Here is a 21,208-nt window from a genome sequence, read left to right on the forward strand (position 1 = left end):
AGGCAAACAAGCATTAATAAAATGAAGGCAGACTTTAGTTTCTATGATGGACAGTTAAGAGAAAGTAATAACTTTCAACATCGTTAATTCACTAGATAAACAAGTATTCCAAAAAAGCTGTACGTATTTTATATAAGAGATTTTGTACCACTGAACACATGGGGTGAAACATGGCAGCTGTTTATTAGAAATGGAATTTTTCTGGACGGGAAAAAGGAAAGTGGCATGAAATAAAAGATGGCCATGGAGATGGAGCTATGTTGGTTGTATCTTACCCATCTCCAACTGGGTAAATATGAACATATGCACTTCATGTGCAAGTCTAGGGAATAAAAATAAAATGTATTTTGTGGAGGTTAAAAGGCCATCCCACTGGACAATACTTTCTAGTAAAGCACAGCATTTAATATATTGCTATGCGTGCCAAATATTAAAATTTAAGCTCATATCTTTTGATGAGGAAACTGCAATTTCCATGCTGGCTATTAATTAAATAGTTACATGTTGACAGATAACTACACAATTTCCTAGGTTATTTCTTGACATATATATCAGCTCTTATCTATATTTCAAAATATGGATTAAAAATCTGAAGTGTTAGGATTGCACTTCCTTATTAGCCAACCATTTTATGCAAATGTAATTATAGCCTATGTTTGAACTACTATGACAGTTGGGCACATACACAGAAGCCATGCTTACAACAGATATTGCATCAATTGTGTTCTAAATACAACATGTAACCTGCTGCTATAATGCTAACCTCTTGGAAAATGAAATTCATTTACAGCAGAACTGTAAATTCAGAAAAATCCTTGTTTTTACTGTTTTATCTAGAGGTTCTCCTACAAATACATAAAAAATGCATAATGCCTACTGTTGTTATCAGATTTAAAATCCCATGAGATAAGGTCTAGGTCTTTTACTCAAGTTGAGTATGTTGCTCTTCATACCAAGTTTAATTTTAGAGTGCCCAGAACAGAATATGCATGACAGTGAAATATGCATGGTGAAACAATATCATCTAAAATGTAACAGAATGGTACATAAGCTAATTGCCGACATTCTCTTGCTTTGTAGAAATACTAAAGGAATAACTATATAACAGTATCAGAAATCTGTCAAGAAATTACAGATGGAATGTTTCAGGAAATAGAAACATCACAGTCAAATTTTTAGGCCAAAAGTCTGCAAATACTTCTGGACTCCCTAGCAGCATTTATGGGTGGTGATCTCTGCACTCTGGGAAAAACACCAGTTTTAAGAATAATTGCTTTAGGTTTTTTTCTCTACTAGTCCCAAAGTCATTGATTTAATCTCTCTGTTGAAATTTCTCACAAATGTTAATGCTCTCTACCTGTGTAGTTTGTTAGTCAATCCATGTAAGAGGTAGTGGTTGACTTTATAAAATTTTGTTAACACTATACAATTATAGTTCCTAATGCAGGAAGATTTTTTAAGTACTTGGGAAATAGTTAGAAACTTGGAAGTCTCAGCTACCGGCATAACTGAATCTCTCAGGCATGCAAAAAAGAATAAATAAAAATAAAACAAAACAGGAAAAAAAGCCCTGGAAGGAACACAATTCCACCCTTCCCATCCCCCACCCTCCATCTTCCTTTTTATATGGGAATACGGCCAAAAACTTTCAGTTCTTAACTACCCCAGAATATAGTATACTGCTTCTTGGGGTAGCTTCATTTTAAGTCTTCCTCTCTAAGGAAGACAATAGATAGTTAAGTAATCCTAGGTGGCTTTGTGAAGAAAACATACATGCTCTTTACTACATTCTCAGTTTTAAGGAAGAAAACCACTATTAATCAGGGATGCAGTTGAACCCAGAGCTCTGGTACAGTTGCTTTGCTTTGCTGAAGGGGGAAGAATCCCCAGGGACTATGAAAATGGCAAGAGAAACAGGGGAATTAGAGCAACACCCACCTCACTCAAGAAGTGGCTGTGGGATCAAGAGTCTGAACTGGACCTGAACATATTCAAAACACCAGGATTTTTCCAGCCCAGACCCTAATCCCTGGTACTGCCTGGAATAGACTTGGCTTCTGGGGGTGTGCTGCCCCCTAGGCCCCTTGGGTCTCTTTCGCTGGACTTTCACATCCTGGTGTAGTGCCACTTCGTCTTGAAAGGTAGGGGGCTTCCACTTCCTTTCTGTAAGCAAGGAAGATTGGGTACAAGGGAGGTAAAAGGACAAGAGGGGGAATCTGTGAGCAGGGGGATCTTGGACAACTTAAAAGAGAAGGGATACAAAAGGCTAAAATTTTTTAAACTGTGAATAATATATAAAGTTTTATACTGAAGGCCTACCTTCATTGCCATTTGGTATTTAAATTCTTCAAGAATTGAGTCTATTTTAGGGATTGGGCTTTTCGACAAACTCTGAATTCCTAAAGCTGCTCTTAGCTGAAAAAAAAGTTTGGTACCACTGATTTTGAAGGTCCTCTTTCTAGGCAATGAATATTTTATAAAAACAGATGACACTGCTTTCAATGTTTTCTACCCCAAATATGAGAAGTTCTAAGTAACCTGCCCAAATCAAGTTTTAGCCCCTTTACTCTAGAACAGTGAGAAGTACATAGGAAGAGGCCTTCAAGGAAAATCAGTTGGAGAGAACTCCTCCTTATCTCCATCCTCAGAATAATCATTAACTCTAGAGAAGCACGTAGTGACACCTACTTTATTTCAATCTTTCCCACCCATCAAAACAAATGAAAATGTAATCACTACTGTGCAAATTCAATTCAATTACATTATTTATTAAGAACCCCCCCCACCACCACCAATTCTTTTCCTTCCCTTTCTAACTCTTTTTTTCCTCCAGCTTCTATGGGCAAAAAGGGAAAGGTCTAATGTCATTTACAGTGGGCTAGGCTTGGATTTAGAAAATACTGCATACTTATTATTAGATGCCCATAAGAAGTTATTTCCACACAAACTGGTAACGCACCTACTACCCAGAAAGTAGCACTTACTCTGATCCAGCAGCCATATCTGAGTAGGATGTATCTGGTGTGGTGACTCCCAGAGGGATTGCAATGCTCATGACGTCCAATACAGCACAGAGTGGAAATCACGGGGTCCAATTAATGGAGACTGGCCACTCTGAGAGTGGGGGTGAGCTGCACAGCCTTAACCAACATGTTATGGACATGAGGAATCCTGCCACACAAAAGGAAAATAACTAATAACCAGATAGTTCTTTACATTTACCCTAAATGCTACTGAATATTTTCCCATTTTTATTTATTTGTAAAAAGAAGATTTATATATTAGAGTGAGAAAGCACATGAGCATGAACGGGGAAGGGGCAGAGGGTGAGGGTGAGAATCCTAAGCAGACTCCCTGCTGAGCACGGAGCCCAACATGGGGCTTGATCTTACGACCCTGAGATCACAACCTGAGCCAAAACCAAGAGTCAGATGCTCCATCAAGTGAGCCACCCAGGCGCCCCTATTTTTCCATTTTTTTTTTTAAAGATTTTATTTATTTGACAGAGAGAGACACAGCGAGAGAGGGAACACAAACAGGGGGAGGGGGAGAGGGAGAAGCAGGCTTCCCGTGGAGGAGGGAGCCTGATGCGGGGCTCGATCCCAGACGCTTAACGACTGAGCCACCTAGGCGCCCCCCCTATTTTTCCATTTTTAAAGTAAGTCTTTTAAGGGATAAATATAAAACAAGTATAGGAAAGGATCTACACAGTGTCCTATTTTATTGTGTACTGCATTAATGTTCTACAAAGTGAGGTAGCAAAAGTTATGCTTACTTTTCATTTCTATTTGTTTTTTTCTTTTTAGCTAACGGGGGAAGTATAGTCTGCCTAGCTCGCTAGCAAGTACATTTCTACCATTCTACAAACTGCTCGTCAAACAAAATTTCTAGCAGCCCAGAACTCACATAGTAAGCTTTAATGTATAGGATGGCAAATAGAAATATCAAAGTTTAACTAAATTCTTTAATAATTAAAGATCTTCATTTAGAGGCTCCTGGCTGGCTCAGTTGGTGGAGCACGCTACTCTCTTAAAAAAAAAAGATCTTCATTTAAACTTTTTTCCTCTTGGCCACAAATAAATGCAGTTTTACCAGCAAACAACAATGTTATTTCTTCCAGATTAAATATGATGATAAAAGAGATGTGTTTATATTTCACTGGACATAGCTGTTCATGATAAAACTCTTTTCCCTCTTTGAAACCATTTTTATTTTAACTGTAATTTTGGGAGAAGATGCAATTGTCTTAACTGTATTTGTGAGGTAACATCCACTGATAGGTATAAATAAAAACAAACTATAAAGAGTAGTTTCATAATAAAGGTTAGAAAATTTTCTATGGAAAACCAGAGAGGATACCTTGAGTTGCTGACCACAACCAGTGGAATTTGGGAACAAAAAGACTCACAAACTACTAACGTGTAAAAAACCAAAAGTACATTAAGACAGTGGGGTGCCTGGCTCACTCATTAAAGCATGTGACTCTTGATCTCGGGGCTGTAAGGTCAAGTCCCAACTTGAGTACAGAGATTACTTAGAAATAAAATCTTTGAGGGACACCTGGGTGGCTCAGTTGCTAAGCATCTGCTTTCGGCTCAGGTCATGATCCCAGGGTCCTGGGATCGAGTCCCGCATCAGGGAGTCTGCTTCTCCCTCTCCCTGCCACTCTGCCTACTTGTGCTTTCTCTCTCTGACAAATAAATAAAATCTTAAAAAAATAAAAAATCTTTGAGGGGTGCCTGGGAGCTCAGTCGGTTAAACATCTGACTTTTGATTTCGGCTCAGGTCATGATCTCGGGTTGTGAAATTGAGCCCTGCGTTGGGCTCCACGCTCAGTGTGGAGGCTGCTTAAGATTCTCTCTCTCCCTCTCCTCCAACCACCCCCTTCTCTCTCTCTCTCTCTCTCTCTCTCTGAAAAAAGAAAAAAAAAAGAGTATATTAAGAGATTTGAGGGTATGGTGCAGAGGGGAAAAAAGTAAACTCTGTACAATTTTATATTAGTGGTTTTGTATTAAACTATTGAAAGAATGAAACCAGAAGCATTTTATGTGGGAGGGAAGAAAGTCAGTGTGAATGTTAAAGACCCAGATTAATAAAGAATTTTGCAAAAAGACTACAAAAAGAGTCATGATTGATTTGCTGAATCATCTTAAGATAAATAAGACAAAAGAAAAATCAGTTACTTAGAGAAATTTAATGAAATGAAAAGTATGTGATACAAAGTCAATCCAGAGAATTAGTGCAAATTTTAAATGACCATATAAGATGCCTAAATCATAATTTGATACATAAAGCAAATTAATGTGGATAAAAAAACCAACTGTGAACAGTGCATCAGGCCAAGATTTTTAAGAACACATAAAGATAATATTACTCTTTTGTGTTATTTTAGAATACTAGAAACAGCTATAAACTAAGCAGTCCTCTCTGGCACCTACACTCTAGAGCTGGATCTCATCAAGATCTAGGACTCTCCAAACCTGGGTGAAGCAAGACACTGGTTCCTACAACTGGAGGCGACATATTGCTAGACTTGGGACTGAAATAAAAAAAGCAAATTTTCCTATTGTTTCCTCACAGCTTACAAAAGAGAAGTGACTAATATAACTCTTTGGGCCCACCTGACACATAAAACATTTCCTTTCCCTAACAATGTATCTAAACAGATTTAGGCAGTACATCCTCCAAGCCTCTGAGAAATTGAAGTAAAATCTACAAATAATAGGAGAGAATACTTATCAAATAAGGTCAAAAAAATAGTTAAATATTGGGGGTTGTTGGTTACAACTACTCTAATTTTATTATCACTCTATAACTTGAACTAAAAAGAAAAAACGAAAACCAAAAATCCCAGAAGTTGCCTGGCTTGATAATCAGAACAGAGTCTGATAATGATCATACCTCCCCTTAACCAATACAGGAATCTCAATCACGTGTTATATTTTCACTAAAGGATAAAAAAAGTTATTCAACTCCATTAAAAAGCTTCTGTCATAGCCATTACTATTCTATGCCCATAAAAAAAAAGACCTCTAGAAGAAAGACAACTTATAAACTTAAGCTGCCAAGTTATTTTTCTGAGAGTAATTTTTAAAAGATATACTAAAAGGAAAAAATGGGAAAATTATTAGATAATATTTCCTTAATGAGTGAATAAATGATTAACACATTCCTTACTGAAATCTCAACCTAGCTAATTTGGAGACTTGATAAATACAAGAAACATTAACTACTTAGCTATGAATTTCTCTTTCATGAATTCCTCCATCTTCCTTTTGTCTAGTTTTACAAGACTCTTCCTCTCTTCTGATGAAGACAATCATTATAGATTAGCATGGCCATCTTCTAAATAATGCTTTTACATTAAGTGATGGGCATTAAGAAGGGCACTTGATGTAATGAGCACTGGGTGTTACATGCAACTGAAAAATCACTAAATTCTACCTCTGAAACTAATACTACACTATCTGTGAACTAGAATTTAAATAAAATCTTGAAAATAAATAAATACATAAATAAAGCTTTCAAATTATTAGGCTTCTTAAAACTAAAAACTGTTAACAAAATCAAATTTCTCATATAACCCTGAGAATCGTTCCTTCCCTAAATAAAACTGCAAAATGTAGCTATTAAAATATTAACTGAAGACTTAATCATCTATATGCAATATTTTATTACAATTATTCTAGTCTTATAAGCCAAGACAACAGACTCTTAGTAGTTTACCAAGCTTAGTAGTACAGAATTTATTAACTTATCTCATAGTTTGGAGAGGTGTCCTAGAGTGAGAAGTTAACTCTGTCTCTAGGTAGAACAATTTCAAGATATCTTTTACTTATTCAATTTTCTGTCTCTTTCTACCGTAATATAAACTCTGTGAGGACACGATTTTTGTGTTTTTGTAGTTCCAGTGTTCAGAATGGTGTCTGGCACACAGAAAGTGTTTAAGAATGTTTGCTGAATGTATTATGATCACCATTATCTCAACATATGATTTTAGCATTCATTACAATATAAAAATTAAAACAAATGTAAAGGATTTACTAGACTCATCACCTTTTTATAGACCTCCAAATATGAAGTCCCCCAAAATTATCTGCCAGTAGCTCTGAAGACCTAGAAAAAGTTGAGACACAGATTAGTACAGAAAGAAATAACAACGATGGACGCGAAGAACAGAATTATACAGAATATTTTCTTTTTTAGGGGAAAGACAGAGGAAGAGTGAGCAAACATGCGTGTGCATGAGTGGGGGTAGAAGGGGCGGGGGTGGGGCAGAGGGAGAGAGACAATCTTAAAAAGGCTCCATGCTCAACATGGAGCCCAATGCGATGTGGGGTTCAATCTTATGACCCTGAGATCATGACCTGAATCAAAATCAAGAGATGAATGCTTAATGCCACCCAGGCACCCTGAATTATACAGAATTTTTTACACAGTAATTTATTTCATTTCTACACACTGCCTTGTTAACCATCCTATGTTTCATTTAGTACTTTATTTCTGTCCTTTAACCATGATACCCTATTTTCCTATAAAGCCAGAACCTAAATAAAGAATGGAAAAGGAAATTATTATTAGACTTAAGAAGTGGAAAATATTATGTCACTGGGTAATATTCTTCTCTTCAAATGAGCATTCTCTCCCATTTCCCAAGGGACTTATCATCTCTCCTAGGAGGTGCTTCTCCACTGACCCACTCCCAAATGCAGAGGCTTTTCTTTTAACCAAATATCAAGTTTACTTTCCAGTCAGACAAAAACCTACCATCACCTATTAAAGTATAAAATCATATTACTTCTCCCCTCCCCCCCACATTCATCCCACTTATCCTCTTGTTCTACTTAAAAAAAAAAGACTGACAAATGGGAGTCAATTCTACTTGTGGTCAACTCCATGATGGAACATGTGGAAAAACAGAGCCTTAATAAACTATCTACCCTCCAAATAGCATACAAAAATAGGTGATTTTGTGGGGGAAAAGTCAAATTTAACATTAGCCAGAAGAGGGAATTAATAACTAAATGTTAATATATCATATATGTGAAAAGAGCTGTTTTTGGGATTCTACTTACCAAGCAATAGAGAGGAAATGTACTTTTCTGTCAATATTTTGTGGATTTCTAAATTTATAAAAAATTGGAAAATAAACTATTTTTTAAAAAGATTTATTTGAGAGAGAGAGCAAGAGCACAAGCGGATGGAGGGGAAGAGGGAGAGCGGGAGAAGCAGACAACCCACTGAGCATGGAGTCCGATGTGGGGCTTAATCCCAGGACCCTGAGATCTAACCTGAGCCGAACTCAGACACTTAACCGACTGAGCCACCCAAGCACCCCTAAACTATTCTTTAGAAACAATTTTGAAAGAGCATACAGAATTATTATAAAAATAAAAGGTATGAAGGTAACAATAAAAGGAAAAAAAAAAACAAGTTTTGAAGAAGCAGACGCCCTTAGCAACAACAAGTAAGAAAGAAGGTAAGAAATGACAGGAGGAAGAGAACTAAATATATGAATGTTCAGTAGGGGAAATGAATACATCAGAATTTCAATTTAATATCAATTCAAATTCATATCAATTTGTTTTTCCAGAACTATTCATCAGAATCCACAGAACACTAGTAAGTTCTTGGGATTCAGAAGCAGAACCAGCCAGTAGTCTCCCAGTACTGAGTACTCTTTTGAGAAGTCACCATTTACATGCACACACAGTTTCTGGAGAAAAGGCTGTTAAACAGAACATGACAAAAATGTTCTATAATTACCCATCTTTTTAACTGGGTTCAGAAATGGTCAATAGTTTCTGTATGTGTCATTCTGACAGTCTCTTCTCTATATGACTTGCTGAAAGCACAAGACCCGTGTGACCTATTTGGTCACTCTCAGAGCAGACAGACAAAAAGTGTTTTAAGAACAATTCCAACACAGATTTCAGAAAAAGAAATTGCATCAGCCAGGTGAGCCGGAAGCAGCTGGGAGACAAGAGTCCAATAAACAGCCAATCCAATGAAAGAAATTCAGAACAAGTCGGCTTCAGTAATCCTGTGAAGAGGACTGACAGGAAGAGGAGTGCCGCTTTAGAAAGAAGAGAACAGGCCTCATATGCTTCAGACAGTCTTTGTACTGAGGCTGTGGACCTTGGCCATTCTCCCAGAAATGATGCAATCCTGATGAACAAGATCTGCTGCCAGAGAAACAATTGTTAACAGCCTATGCAGACAGCAACTCAGCCAAGGAGCAATCTCTGATCAACTCTCTTCACAAACCCCCCAAAAGCCAAATCTCTTCCTCAATTTTGGCTTCTGACAAAACATGTAAGTGAATACACATTTAAATATATATGAACAAGCCATCTTCCCAAAATGTCCCTTTTGTTTGGTTTTTCAATATCAATCACCCATAACTAAATTTGAAATAAAACATTGAGAACATTTCTACTTTTATGAATAAGCATATTAACAACAAGGTATTAAAAGCAAGGTATTAACAACAAGGTTGAAATTTTACACTTATTTTCCTCACTCTCATTAGAAAACATTTTGAAAAGTAGTAGTGGCTTCCCTATGTATGAAAATCACTCTGGAATCTAGGACCCAATTATGAGATTTCAAAGTAAGGACAAACATGCACATTCACTAGTTCAGGGCCAGGAAAGTATATTTTATAGTTATTTTTGAAGTTATGTGACTCAATATGTTAAAGATAGGCAAGTTATTAGAGAAAGAGAAAAAATCTCTTGTTGTTTAGGTGGACATAAACAGTAGGCTGAATAATGTAACAGCTTGCAATACTTAATTTTCTCAAGAGCAACAATATTACTTCAGATCTTTTAAGAGGGTTAATGATTATTTTCATCCTACTAGCAACAACTTACTGTTTTTGGAATCTAAATTAAAAATATCCTCAATTTAAAAATCCTCCCTAGATTCCTCATCTCCTAGGTCTGGTTTTAGTATTAAATTGTATCTACAGTACTGCTATAAAATTATTAGGATTTTACCTCCTCATTTACTAAATAAAAGACCCTGCATACAACAACTCTTAGTTTTCTAAATTCCAACTAGCCATAAGCTATAATCAACCAAATTTCTTCCTTTCAAAAGCAGTAACTCTGAAACTGTGATTCACTAAAAACACAAGCATCTAAGATGTCTCCTGAAATCAATATATTCAGCCCAATCTACTATCCCTATTTTTAAACTATTAAATAATGAAAATGAACAGATGGACAGAATAACTCTAAAGTAATAAAAGATCTACAGTAGGCTCGTAAGTGAATAAATTTAAGTCAGTTAAGAGGAGGAAAAGAATTTTAGAAAAGTTTTCAAAAAGGGTTAAGATAAAATAGCCATTAATTAAGATTCAATTTCTGAACCTACTGATCATTCAAAATTTTGTTACACATGTAAGTTGGGTTTCTTCTTAAATATTTTTTTTAAAAAAAGATTTATTTATTTGAGAAAGAATGCACGCACTCATGGGAGCAGTGGGGATAGAACAGGGAGAGGGGGAGAGGGAATTTCAGGCAGACTCCCCGATGAACACAAAGCCAACTTGGGGCTTGATTTCACAACCCTTGAGATCATGACCTGAGCCAAAACCAAGAGACGCTCAAGTGAATGAGCCACCCAGGCGCCGCTATTCTTATTTTTTTTTTTTTTAAAGATTTTATTTATTTATTTGACAGAGACAGCGAGAGCAGGAACACAAGCAGGGGGAGTGGGAGAGGGAGAAGCAGGCCTCCCGCGGAGCAGCGAGCCCGATGTGGGACTCGATCCCAGGACCCTGACACCATGACCTGAGCCGAAGGCAGACGCTAAACGACTGAGCCACCCAGGCGCTGCTATTCTTAAATACCTCTATACTGGGGCGCCTGGGTGGCTCAGGTCATAATCTCAGGGTCCTGGGATCAAGCCCTGCATGGGGCTCCCTGCTCTGTGGGAAGCCTGCTTCTCCCTCTCCCACTCCCCCTGCTTGTGGTCCTCTCTCGCTGTGTCTCTGTCAAATAAATAAATAAAATCTTAAAAAATATACTTTTATACTTCAATTTCTTTTGAACAACTTTACAAATGAGTAAAAAGGAGAGATAGGGAAAGAGTATTAGAAAGTTTTTTTTAACATGATTATTACCCTCAATTTTTAAATCACAGAGCAGTTCAAAATGCAATAAATAAATGAATGCGTTTTATCTACAAGACCAACTTGTCTAAGAACTAATGTGGCAGCTGCCATTTATATGCTTATCTTTCATCTTCAACCCAAACGGAAGTATCAAGGAAAAACAGTGCCACTGCACTGTAACATATCACTTTTGGCCTTGAGAAAAGAAAAAGTATGTTAGGAAAAAGTACTATATTAAGAGATAGGAAATAAGAGTTCTAGCCTACAACTTAAATATCTGGTGATCTTTTTATATACAATCTTTAATTCCTCAAAGTAAAATCTCAATGGCCTTCATTCTGTTCCAGATATCTATGAATCCTGGCATTGGTTTAGGCAATTCATGCAATGTCTCAAAGTCAGTTTTCTTATCTGTACAACAGAAAGAATAATACCTGTTCTGCTCACTCACAGGTGCATGTGAACTAGTGTTTGTAGCAAATAGAGTTTAAATGATTCTCTGCAACCTTTAAATATATGTGAAGAGGAGCTGCTACCTAATAACATGAATGTGGCCAAGTTATTTTTACTATTCTCCAACAGTGTGTATTTCAATTTTGCTACTGTAACTAAGGTGAGAAGAGGATATGCCGGGAAACATGAAAAAACAGTGTAGCAGAGGTAAGTGATAAGCATTTGAAGAATTATTGGAAAATAGGAAATGAACTCTAAGAGTTAAGTGTTCAGAGATCTGGTGAAAAGTTCGTGTAATTAGATGGTATAAACTCTAAGTTAGGCTTATAATCTGAAGCAAGTTAATGTAGGCAAAGAATCTAGAAGTAGTTCAGGGCCGAAGATGAAGAAAAGAGAAAAACTGGAAGTAAACAATGGACACTAAAGAAATTCAGACTAAGGTAATTTAGAGTCAAGATAAAGTTTTCTTGTTCTCTCACCTCTTCTTCAACACTTGTTTATCCCTTGGCTCCTCTGCCTAAATTTATACTCCCTTTAGGGGCTATTGGGCTTGGCACAATAAACAGATGTCTATAAAAGCTCCAAGTTTACTAGAATAGGAGGTAATTAAAACCCGGTTTTTGTAAAAAATCCTATTTTAGTCCGCAGGAAGAATTTCTTTCCCCATGAAAAATTTCATTAATGGCAGTATTACAGATTCCAAGATATACTTAGTTGTTCTTGGAGGGGAGGAAAAGTTAGGATAAGAGTACACATCATAAATAATGAAACTAGATACTATGATTTTATATTATTTTAGGTTCACACACAAAAAATATTTTATGTACACCTGATTTAACAGTGATAAACAGGTATTTACTGCTAAACTAACCAAAGATGCACAGACTCTTTCTATCCTTAAGAATCAGGAAAATTTTAGGCTTCTAAGTATTAAATAAAGATGACACCCTCAAAAGAACTTCCAAGGGCTCTGTAAAGAGATATTCTAAAGACTTTCTGAAGGTTCTGTCCTACTGTGTTAGGAGCCTCAGAGTATGCTTTAGAGCCATACACCACACTAAAAAGGAAAGGAAAAGAACATCTTACCCCTTTATGTTTGCCTTCTCTGTCCAGACTCTTATCATTTTCAAACCCTGAAATAGGAACCACACTTCCTTACTCCAGATGAAGTGGGTTGTGCACATTTATGAGGCATTAATATCTGTTATACTTTCAGTAGTTTGGGAAAATTTCTCCAGTTCATAAAAAATTTAGGAATTTAAAGTTTACAGTCTATTATTTTGAATAATATAGATGAAAAACACTGCTACAAAAATATTAACTTGTAAGTTAATATTACAAGTTGATGAAAAAACACTGCTACAAAAATATTAACTTGTAAGAAGTCACATACAAAGTGGTACCTTCAAAAGAAAGAATATTAAGATTTTAATGTATAGCTTCTATTTATTAAATTACTATTTACTTTGGATAGCAATGTCTTAATTAAAACAAATTTTTAAAACTTAAGCATCAATTATTATTGGTGCTATGCTAGAAACACAAGTCCAGACTAAAATTCCTGGCTCTCTTGGGATTTATATTATCTAGGTTTGCCAGTTTTTTCTTCCTTTCTTCCTTCCTTCCTTCCTTCCTTCCTTCCTTCCTTCCCTCCCTCCCTCCCTTCCCTTCCTTCAACAAACATGAAGTGAGTAACTACTATATATAAAAACTATGTTAAGTACTATTTTAAGATGTTTCTCTTATCCAAAGCAGGAGAGGGTAGGCAATTTGCAAACTCTTTAGGCTTGCCTATGTGCCAAGTATTGCATTTTCACAACCATGAAGGGAAAAAAAATCCTACCTAAAGTGTGCCTCTATAATTGAGTCATTCTGAAGAGAAAACAACACCCTCCTCTTAAAAAAAAAAAAAAAAAAACCCAGACCACTCCATAGTTTAACAGTGACACAGAGGAGAGTCTCTTAAAGGAAGAAATCTCTTGAATTGTTTAGACAAGACTTATCACTGACTGGTCTTATGGAAAATTCTATTAAGAATGAAGGAAAATAGGCAGCAAGAACCCTCAAAACAGACAAATAGAACCTGACCATACATGTGTCAGGATTAGTAGGCAGACCAGGTAGCTACGTATATAACAGTAAAGGAATTTAAAGCTTAACATTTCTGATACACACAATAGAGTTCCCCTCCCAACCAATAGCTGTATCTGTATTCTTAACATATTAGAAATAATAAATACTTGTAAAAATAGGCAAACTTTACGAAAGCATAAAAAGTAGAAGTGAAATTTTCACATAATTCCACTTCCCAAACATACCCAAAAATAAAAGTGATAACTCTACAGTTCTTTTATCTGCATTGTTCATTTAGCAGGTTTTGGACATTTTCTATATGCATATGTATAAATTTTCTTCCTCTTAAATAATGGCACAGTATCTATCGTATGGCTCTTCTGTAATTTAAGTCAATCCTGTACAGGTGGATGTTTAGATTGTTGCTAATTTTCCATAACATATATAACTGAACAGTCATGTACATATGCCTTTAACATATACAAATGTTTTCTTAGGATACATTCCTAGATGTGGAACTACTGAAATGTCATGAGCATGTATCAGAGATGTCAAACCACCCTCCACAAAGTTAAAATCATTTTACACAGTCCCACATAGTGTGTGAAGGCTGGCTATATTTTCTCATAAGGTTTAAAATAATTTCAATTCTAACTCTGCTTATAGAGTCTTCTATTTAGAAGACTACATTCTAAAAGAAAACCCTAAAATGAAAGTCAACTGCAAATTCTCAACAATTCTGATACTTTTACGACTACTGATTGGATGTGCTATTGTTCTGTGAAATTCTTATATACTAAGAGATCTCATTTGCTTTTTCACTAAATTTGGGCTGGGATCTTCAAAATAAAACATACATAAAGCACTATTTCAGAACCAAAGTATTTTATGGTTGTCCCATGAGATAATTTTTAACTTTTTTAACAGAATGCACCAAGATCTAAATTTCTTCTTCCAGTAATGAAAAACTAAACTATGCTAACGACCTATAACCTAGCTAGCATTTGTAGGGTTCTGATGGGACAAAATTCAAGTAATCTAGGAAGATTTGGGTTCTTTGGTTTCAAAGAAGTTATCAAAAACTCTGTTCTAGGGGTGCCTGGCTGGGTCAGTCAGAGGAGCATGTGACTCTTGATCTCAGGGTTGTGAGTTCAAACCCCACACTGGGTGTAGATTACCTAAATAAATAAACTTAAAAACAAAACCAAAAAACTCTTCCTAGCAGTTCTGCCTCAAAGTATAAAATAGGATGCCCTTCATTTTTAATGACACTTGGAAGGAGAAAAAACTTTAAAACTGTTAAGAGGTTTGTCGATACTGATTTACGAAAAGATAAAGCCAAAACACTAAATTTTTACAGTGCCTACAAATTCAAGACACCCATATGGTCCAAATCTAAGCCCTACACAAACGAGGCAAACAAACAAGCAACCCCTCTCCTTTTTACTGTGCTTGCTCTAGCACCTGACTGAGAGCCTGGATGCAGAGCTATTCTTCCTTTGAAATGTTTTATAGACTGTCTTTTATCCATTCATTCACCAACATTACTCACCTCCTTATGATTTCAAGGTTGCATTATAGCAATGAACTGATCTCACTACCTCTGAGCTCTCAACTCTCCAATTTACTCTTCATTCTTTCATGACTTTAACCCTTTTAGAGCATAACTTTAATCATTATCATTCCATAATTAGAAATCTACAATGGCTCCCTAATACCCAATGGGTTAGTTCAAACTCCTTTGCCTGAATGGAATTAAGACCTTCTTTGTTAATTACCTGTTAATCTATTTCTTCTCCCTCAAAATGTTCAGACTACTTATCCTGATGTTATTTTTTGTATCCTTAAAAAAAAACCTTTACTCTAAAAAATTTCAAACAAATACAAAAGCAAGGAAAACCCCATAATGCACTTATAAACCTTACCCAGCTTTAAACAATCAAACTGATGGCTAACCTTACCTGATCTGTAACCTCTCATCTTCTACAGAATTATTTTACAGCAAATCCCAGAAATATCAGCTGAGTGGAGTTTACCCTCGTTTACCATAAAAATGGGTGCAAGCGGTCTGCCTATAATGGTATGTGGTTGTGATAAAGACAGCTTTTTTTTTTTGGCAAAAGATGGCTAAAGAGCTTAATATAATTCATCGATTGATAGATTTTCTGAGTAATGTTTAGGTTTTACAATTATACACTTATGGCTATTAAAAATGTCTTAAAGTTTTTCTAAAGAAAAAAACACTGTGAGCAATTATTATTTTAAATTTTATTTATTTATTTGAGAGAGAGAGACCATGAGCAGGGAGGAGGGGTAGAGGGAGAGGGAGAAGCAGGCTCCCCACTGATCAGGGAGCCCAATGTGGGACTCGATCCCAGGACCCTGGGATCACAAACTGAACTGAAGGCAGTTGCTTAACCGACTGAGGTACCCAGGCATCCAGCAATTATTATTTTTTAATGAATTTGTTGATAAAATTTCTTGTATTCTTGGGAATGCAAATTTCTCTGTATAGCAAAGCTAAATGCAAGTATATACATGACCCACAGCTGTAACACAGCATTTCTATATGTTCTTCTACAAGCCAATAAACAAAAATGAATAAAACATAGAAGTAACACCCCCAAAACAGGTAAAGTGTGATATTCCGTAAACCTGTGTATTGAAGATAAGGACTGATTACACCACACCAGCAATGGCTCATATCTGAGATAGTGACCAGCTGTTTTTATTTTTAGCAAGCAGTTTTTCTTTTTTTTTTTTTTTTTAATTTTATTTATTTCTTTGAGCAAGAGAGACAATAGGGAGAGAGGGAACACAAGCAGCGGGAGAGGGAGAGGGAGAGAGAGAAGCAGGCTCCCCGCTGATCAGGGAGCTCGATGTGGAGCTCGATGCGGAACTCGATCCCAGGACCCTGGGACCAGGACCTGAGCCGAAGGCAGACGCTAACGACTGAGCCCCACAGGCGCCCCAAGCAAGCAGTTTCTTAAGAGTACTAGGAGAGGCTGGGGCGCCTGGGTGACTCAGTCATTAAGCATCTGTCTTTGGCTCAGGTTCTGGTCCCAGCGTTCTGGGATCGAGTCCCGCATTGGGCTCCCTGCTCTTGGCGGGAAGCCTGCTTCTCCCCTCTCCCTCTCCCCCTGCTTGTGTTCCTGCTCTCGCTATCTTTCTGTCAAATAAACAAATAAAATCTTAAAAAAAAAAAGAGTACTAGGAGAGGCTTAGTGATGATACTAAGGGTACTCACCTGAGGAGCACTTTCCTGTCAAAAAATAATTCTGTAGTAATGGTGTCACAGAACAAAAGCATCTGGGATGCATATGGATGATTCCTATTTGAACCACAAAGCAAATCTAAAGGTCCAGTTAGCGGAAAATAAGCCCTAATCTGTCAATGCAAATATATACCACTACACATTCTATTCTCAACCTACTCACCATAAGCTGTAACAATGGCAATAAAATTAAACTTAAAATAATTTGTAATTTAAAAAGTGATAGTGATGGAAGATGAAGATTAACTCAAAGAAACACTGATATACACTGCTTTGCCTAAGCAAAAAATAAGCCTGCATTTACTCATACAGTAGGTTACTGTGTAAACTGAAATCTCTGAAATGATGAGTACATTATTTCCCTAGAAGCCCAAGAGAATGAACATCTCTGGACCAAACAGCCAGTGGTTTGTTGCAACACAGGAACTTAAAGTTCCCATCATGCAAAAAAAAAGTTCCCATAATGCAAAACAAAAATATTGAACTTCTGGATTGTAAACATTTTCTCTAGAGATCTTAATATGAAAAGTGATTTTAAAACCTTGACACAGATGCTCATCTTTGATCCAATTTCAGTAAACATTTCAGCTGTATGTAGGCCAAAATTCTCATTTGTTAATTAAATCTTATAATAAATTAGCCCCAGGACACTGAAAAAATAGTACTTTTTAGTTAATGAATACAACTGGCACAGTAAGCAGCTTCAAATTCTTATGCAAAATATAATCACCATATACCATGCTAAGTTTTACCAGTCATTTTATTGTCTCCTTTAATCACCTCTGTTGCTTTTCCTGTCATATCATAGTTCGACCGGCACTGAATAAGTAGAGTAAAACACAAAATATCTTAGGATTACATGCTATTTTCCCTTTTTGTTAATTTATTTTATAAACTTATTTTTTTCCCAAGTGAAATATTTCTAAATGCTGAACATTACTGTTTTTGAATACTGTATTTCCTTTTCCAGTACCTGGTAACCAATATAAAAACTAAGACTTTTTAAAAAAATCCTAATCCCCAGATTTTGACAAATCTCTTGTAGACCACCACTGGTAACTTTAGTGGTTCTCCAATCTTTTTGGAAAAAAGGATAGTTTTTCAAAAGTGTAAAGATTTGGGGGGATGATGGGAGAAACAGGTGAAGGGGGTCAGAAGTTAGAAATTTCCAGTTATAAAGTAAGTAGGTTACAGGGGTGTAATGTACAGCATGGTGACTACAGTTAACATGTTGTATATTTGAAAATTGCTAGGAGACTAGATCTTAAAAGTTCTCAGCACGAGGAAATATTTTTTTTTGGTAACTATGTAAAGTGACAGATGTTGACTAGACTTACTGTCGTGGTCATTTTCCAATGTATGCAAATATCAAATCATTATGATGTATACCTGAAACTAATACAATGTCATATGTCAAATATATCTCAATTAAAAAAATTGTTTTTTATATGAGGCCATTAGAGTGGGCCCTAATCCAATATGACTGAAGCTTGAAAGAAGAAGAAATTTGGACACACAAAGAGTCAGCAGGGAGGTGTGTGCATTGAGGGACGACCCTGTGGAAAGGCAGTAGTAGAAGGGTAGCCACCTGCAAGCTATGGAGAGAGAGCTCAGGAGAAACCAATGCTGCCCAACAGCTTATCTTGGACTTCTAGCGCAGAAATTTTTATCTGTGGATTAGGAAAATACAGAAAAAAAAAAAAGGTATGAATTTGGTAATGCATTAGATCCTTTGTAATTGGGGCTCTCACCCCACAAAGTACCAATGTCAATAACAATAATTACAGAGAACTGACAATACTTCTGCACAATACTCTTTCGTTTTATGTCCTTAAAGACCACTGTCTATTTTGCTATGACAGAACTAAACAAATACCCTGGTAAATGTATCAGATGTTCCTTACTAAGGGTGGCCAAAAAAGGAAAATAAGGATCTTTGCCTAAGAAGGTGCCCCACTTTGCCCAATTGGGCCAAACCATCATGAACTCCCCCCACCGCTTTACCCAATGATGCCTTCACACTCATTTCTAAATTTTTTTTTTTTAAAGATTTTATTTGACAGAGAGAGACACAGCGAGAGAGGGAACACAAGCAGGGGGAGTGAGAGAGGGAGAAGCAGGCTCCCCACCGAGCAGGGAGCCCGATGCGGGGCTCAATCTCAAGACCTGAGATCATGAGCTGAGCTGAAGGCAGATGCTTTTTTTTTTTTTTTTAAAGATTTTATTTATTTATTTGAGAGAGAGAGAATGAGAGATAGAGAGCACGAGAGGGAAGAGGGTCAGAGGGAGAAGCAGACTCCCCGCCGAGCAGGGAGCCCGATGCGGGACTCGATCCTGGGACTCCAGGACCATGACCTGAGCCGAAGGCAGTCGCTTAACCAACTGAGCCACCCAGGCGCCCGCCGAAGGCAGATGCTTAACCACTGAGCCACCCAGGCGCATCTCTAAAGTCTAAAACAAAACCGAACAAAACACCAACTAACCAACCAAACAAAAAACAAAACAACAACGAATCGTGGCTCTTCAACAAATTTAGGACTTAAGAATCCACTAAGATTCAAGAATGTTTTAACTCTTTACCTTTCTGTATATAAAAGCAGGAAGGAAACCCACTTGGGTCCAGTACCAATATTCAAAAATTGATCCCTGGGGGAGGGGGGGCCGCCTGGGAGGCTCTGCCAGATGAGCATGTGCAGTTGACTGTGGCTCAGGTCATGATCTCAGGGTTGTGAGATCCAGCCCCACATGAGGCTCCGAGCTTGGGATTCTCTCAGATCTCCCTCTCTCCAAAAAAAAAAAAGATCCCTGGTATAAACTAGCTTGTTACTGTCTTTCTGGCTGATTTCAAACTTAATACTTCTTAGCTATTATTTGAGCAAACATGAATTCCTACCAATCCTGCTGTAGTGAACTGTTCAAAGGAGACAATATCTGCCTGATTTCTTCTTTCAGGGGACCTATAATGAACGTTTATTTGGCTATCAGCTTATTTTAATACAAGACCACTAATTTACAAGGCAAAAAAGTTTTAAAAACACATTTGGGTGCTGCTTGTCACCATTCCTTATTCTACTGAAATACAAATTCCTTTAGAAGTCTTGTGACTTCTAGACCTGTTACTAAGGCCTTCCATCGATTTCCTTTTAAAAAAGTTTTTTTGGGGCTCCTGGGTGGCTCAGTCGGTTGAGTGTCTGCCTTCAGCTGGGGTCATGATCCTGAGGTCCCGGCTCAGCAGGGAGCCTGCTTCTCCCCCTCCCTGCAGCTCCCCTTGTTTATCTGCACTCTCTCTCTCTCTGGCAAATGAATAAATAAAATCTTTAAAGAAAAAAAATTCTTTTCTTTTGGAAAAAACTGAGTTTAACAAGCACAACTGAGTGTGCATCTATGCCAAGCTGATAGAAGTAAAACTAGGTTTTAACCTCTAGTAGCAAAATTATCAATTCATAATTATTTCTTTTTTTTTTTAAGATTTATTTATTTGACAGAGACATAGCGAGAGAGGGAACAAAAGCAGGGGGAGTGGGAGAGGGAGAAGCAGGCTTCCCGCCAAGCAGGGAGCCCAATGTGGGCTCTATCCCAGGACCCTGAGATCATGACCCGAGCCGAAGGCAGACGCTTAACGACTGAGCCACCCAGGCGCCCCTCATAGATTATTTCTTTATAAGAAAACCAGCACATTCACAGGTGGGCTTTGTGGTGGTCTGCTGTTTGGGCCAGTAGATCAAAGGGGGGGGGCAACCTTTTCAGGCTGAAGAAGAACAAAATAAGTCTCCTATCTTTCTCTCTTAGGAGCCAAATGCTAGGGTATCTGTAGTTCTTAATCTTTTCTTTGGAAGACAGATCACCGATTTTGTGAAAATCTGATTAAGACTATGAACCTTTTCCTTAGAAAAACAAAACCTGAGGCCAAATTCTAGGGATTCATAGGCCTCTGGCTCTATATACTTCCTGAACTGCAGCCACTTTAATAAAGAAAGCCTATAACTGACTGAATGGCAAGCTATGGGTGACTGAAAGAGGCCTATTAACTTTTTTTTTAATATCAAGGAAGCCAGACCTTATAATCACTGTCGTAAGGGATAGTCCCCAATTAAAACCCATCTATTTCCTTTCTCTATCCAGATCCAGGAGCTCCATCCAATTCTGGCAGAGGATCCTAAAGAAAAAAAGGTCAAAACTACAGAAAAGTAGCAATACCCAATGTTCAGAGGAAAGGAAAAGGCAGATTATACTAGTGGAGACAAAAGGCTCCTTAAGTAAAATAGGTAATATAGTATAACAAAAAG

General features: G+C 37.1%; 1 protein-coding gene across 13 annotated transcripts in view; it reads right to left on the bottom strand.

Moving 5' to 3' along the window:
• Positions 1-21,208, bottom strand: part of SETD5 (SET domain containing 5) — a 79,042-nt gene that overhangs the window by 40,845 nt on the left and 16,989 nt on the right. For 7 of the 13 annotated variants that reach the window (XM_028101634.2, XM_088027469.1, XM_088027475.1 and 4 more), the window contains exons 2-3: positions 7,057-7,116; positions 2,985-3,171 (exon numbers count right to left, since the gene is read on the bottom strand). In XM_028101634.2, the coding sequence (XP_027957435.1) occupies positions 2,985-3,055 (71 nt within the window). In that variant the 5' untranslated portion in view covers positions 3,056-3,171; positions 7,057-7,116. Of the gene's footprint in view, positions 1-2,984; positions 3,172-7,056; positions 7,117-21,208 lie in introns of those variants that run through there. The other 6 variants (XM_028101633.2, XM_028101631.2, XM_088027455.1 and 3 more) reach the window with 2 other exon arrangements.

This window comes from Eumetopias jubatus, unplaced genomic scaffold (genome assembly GCF_037043125.1).
Source record: "Eumetopias jubatus isolate StellerSeaLion01/CBP00866 unplaced genomic scaffold, mEumJub1_p1.0 scaffold_1, whole genome shotgun sequence".
Lineage (NCBI taxonomy): Eukaryota > Metazoa > Chordata > Mammalia > Carnivora > Otariidae > Eumetopias > Eumetopias jubatus.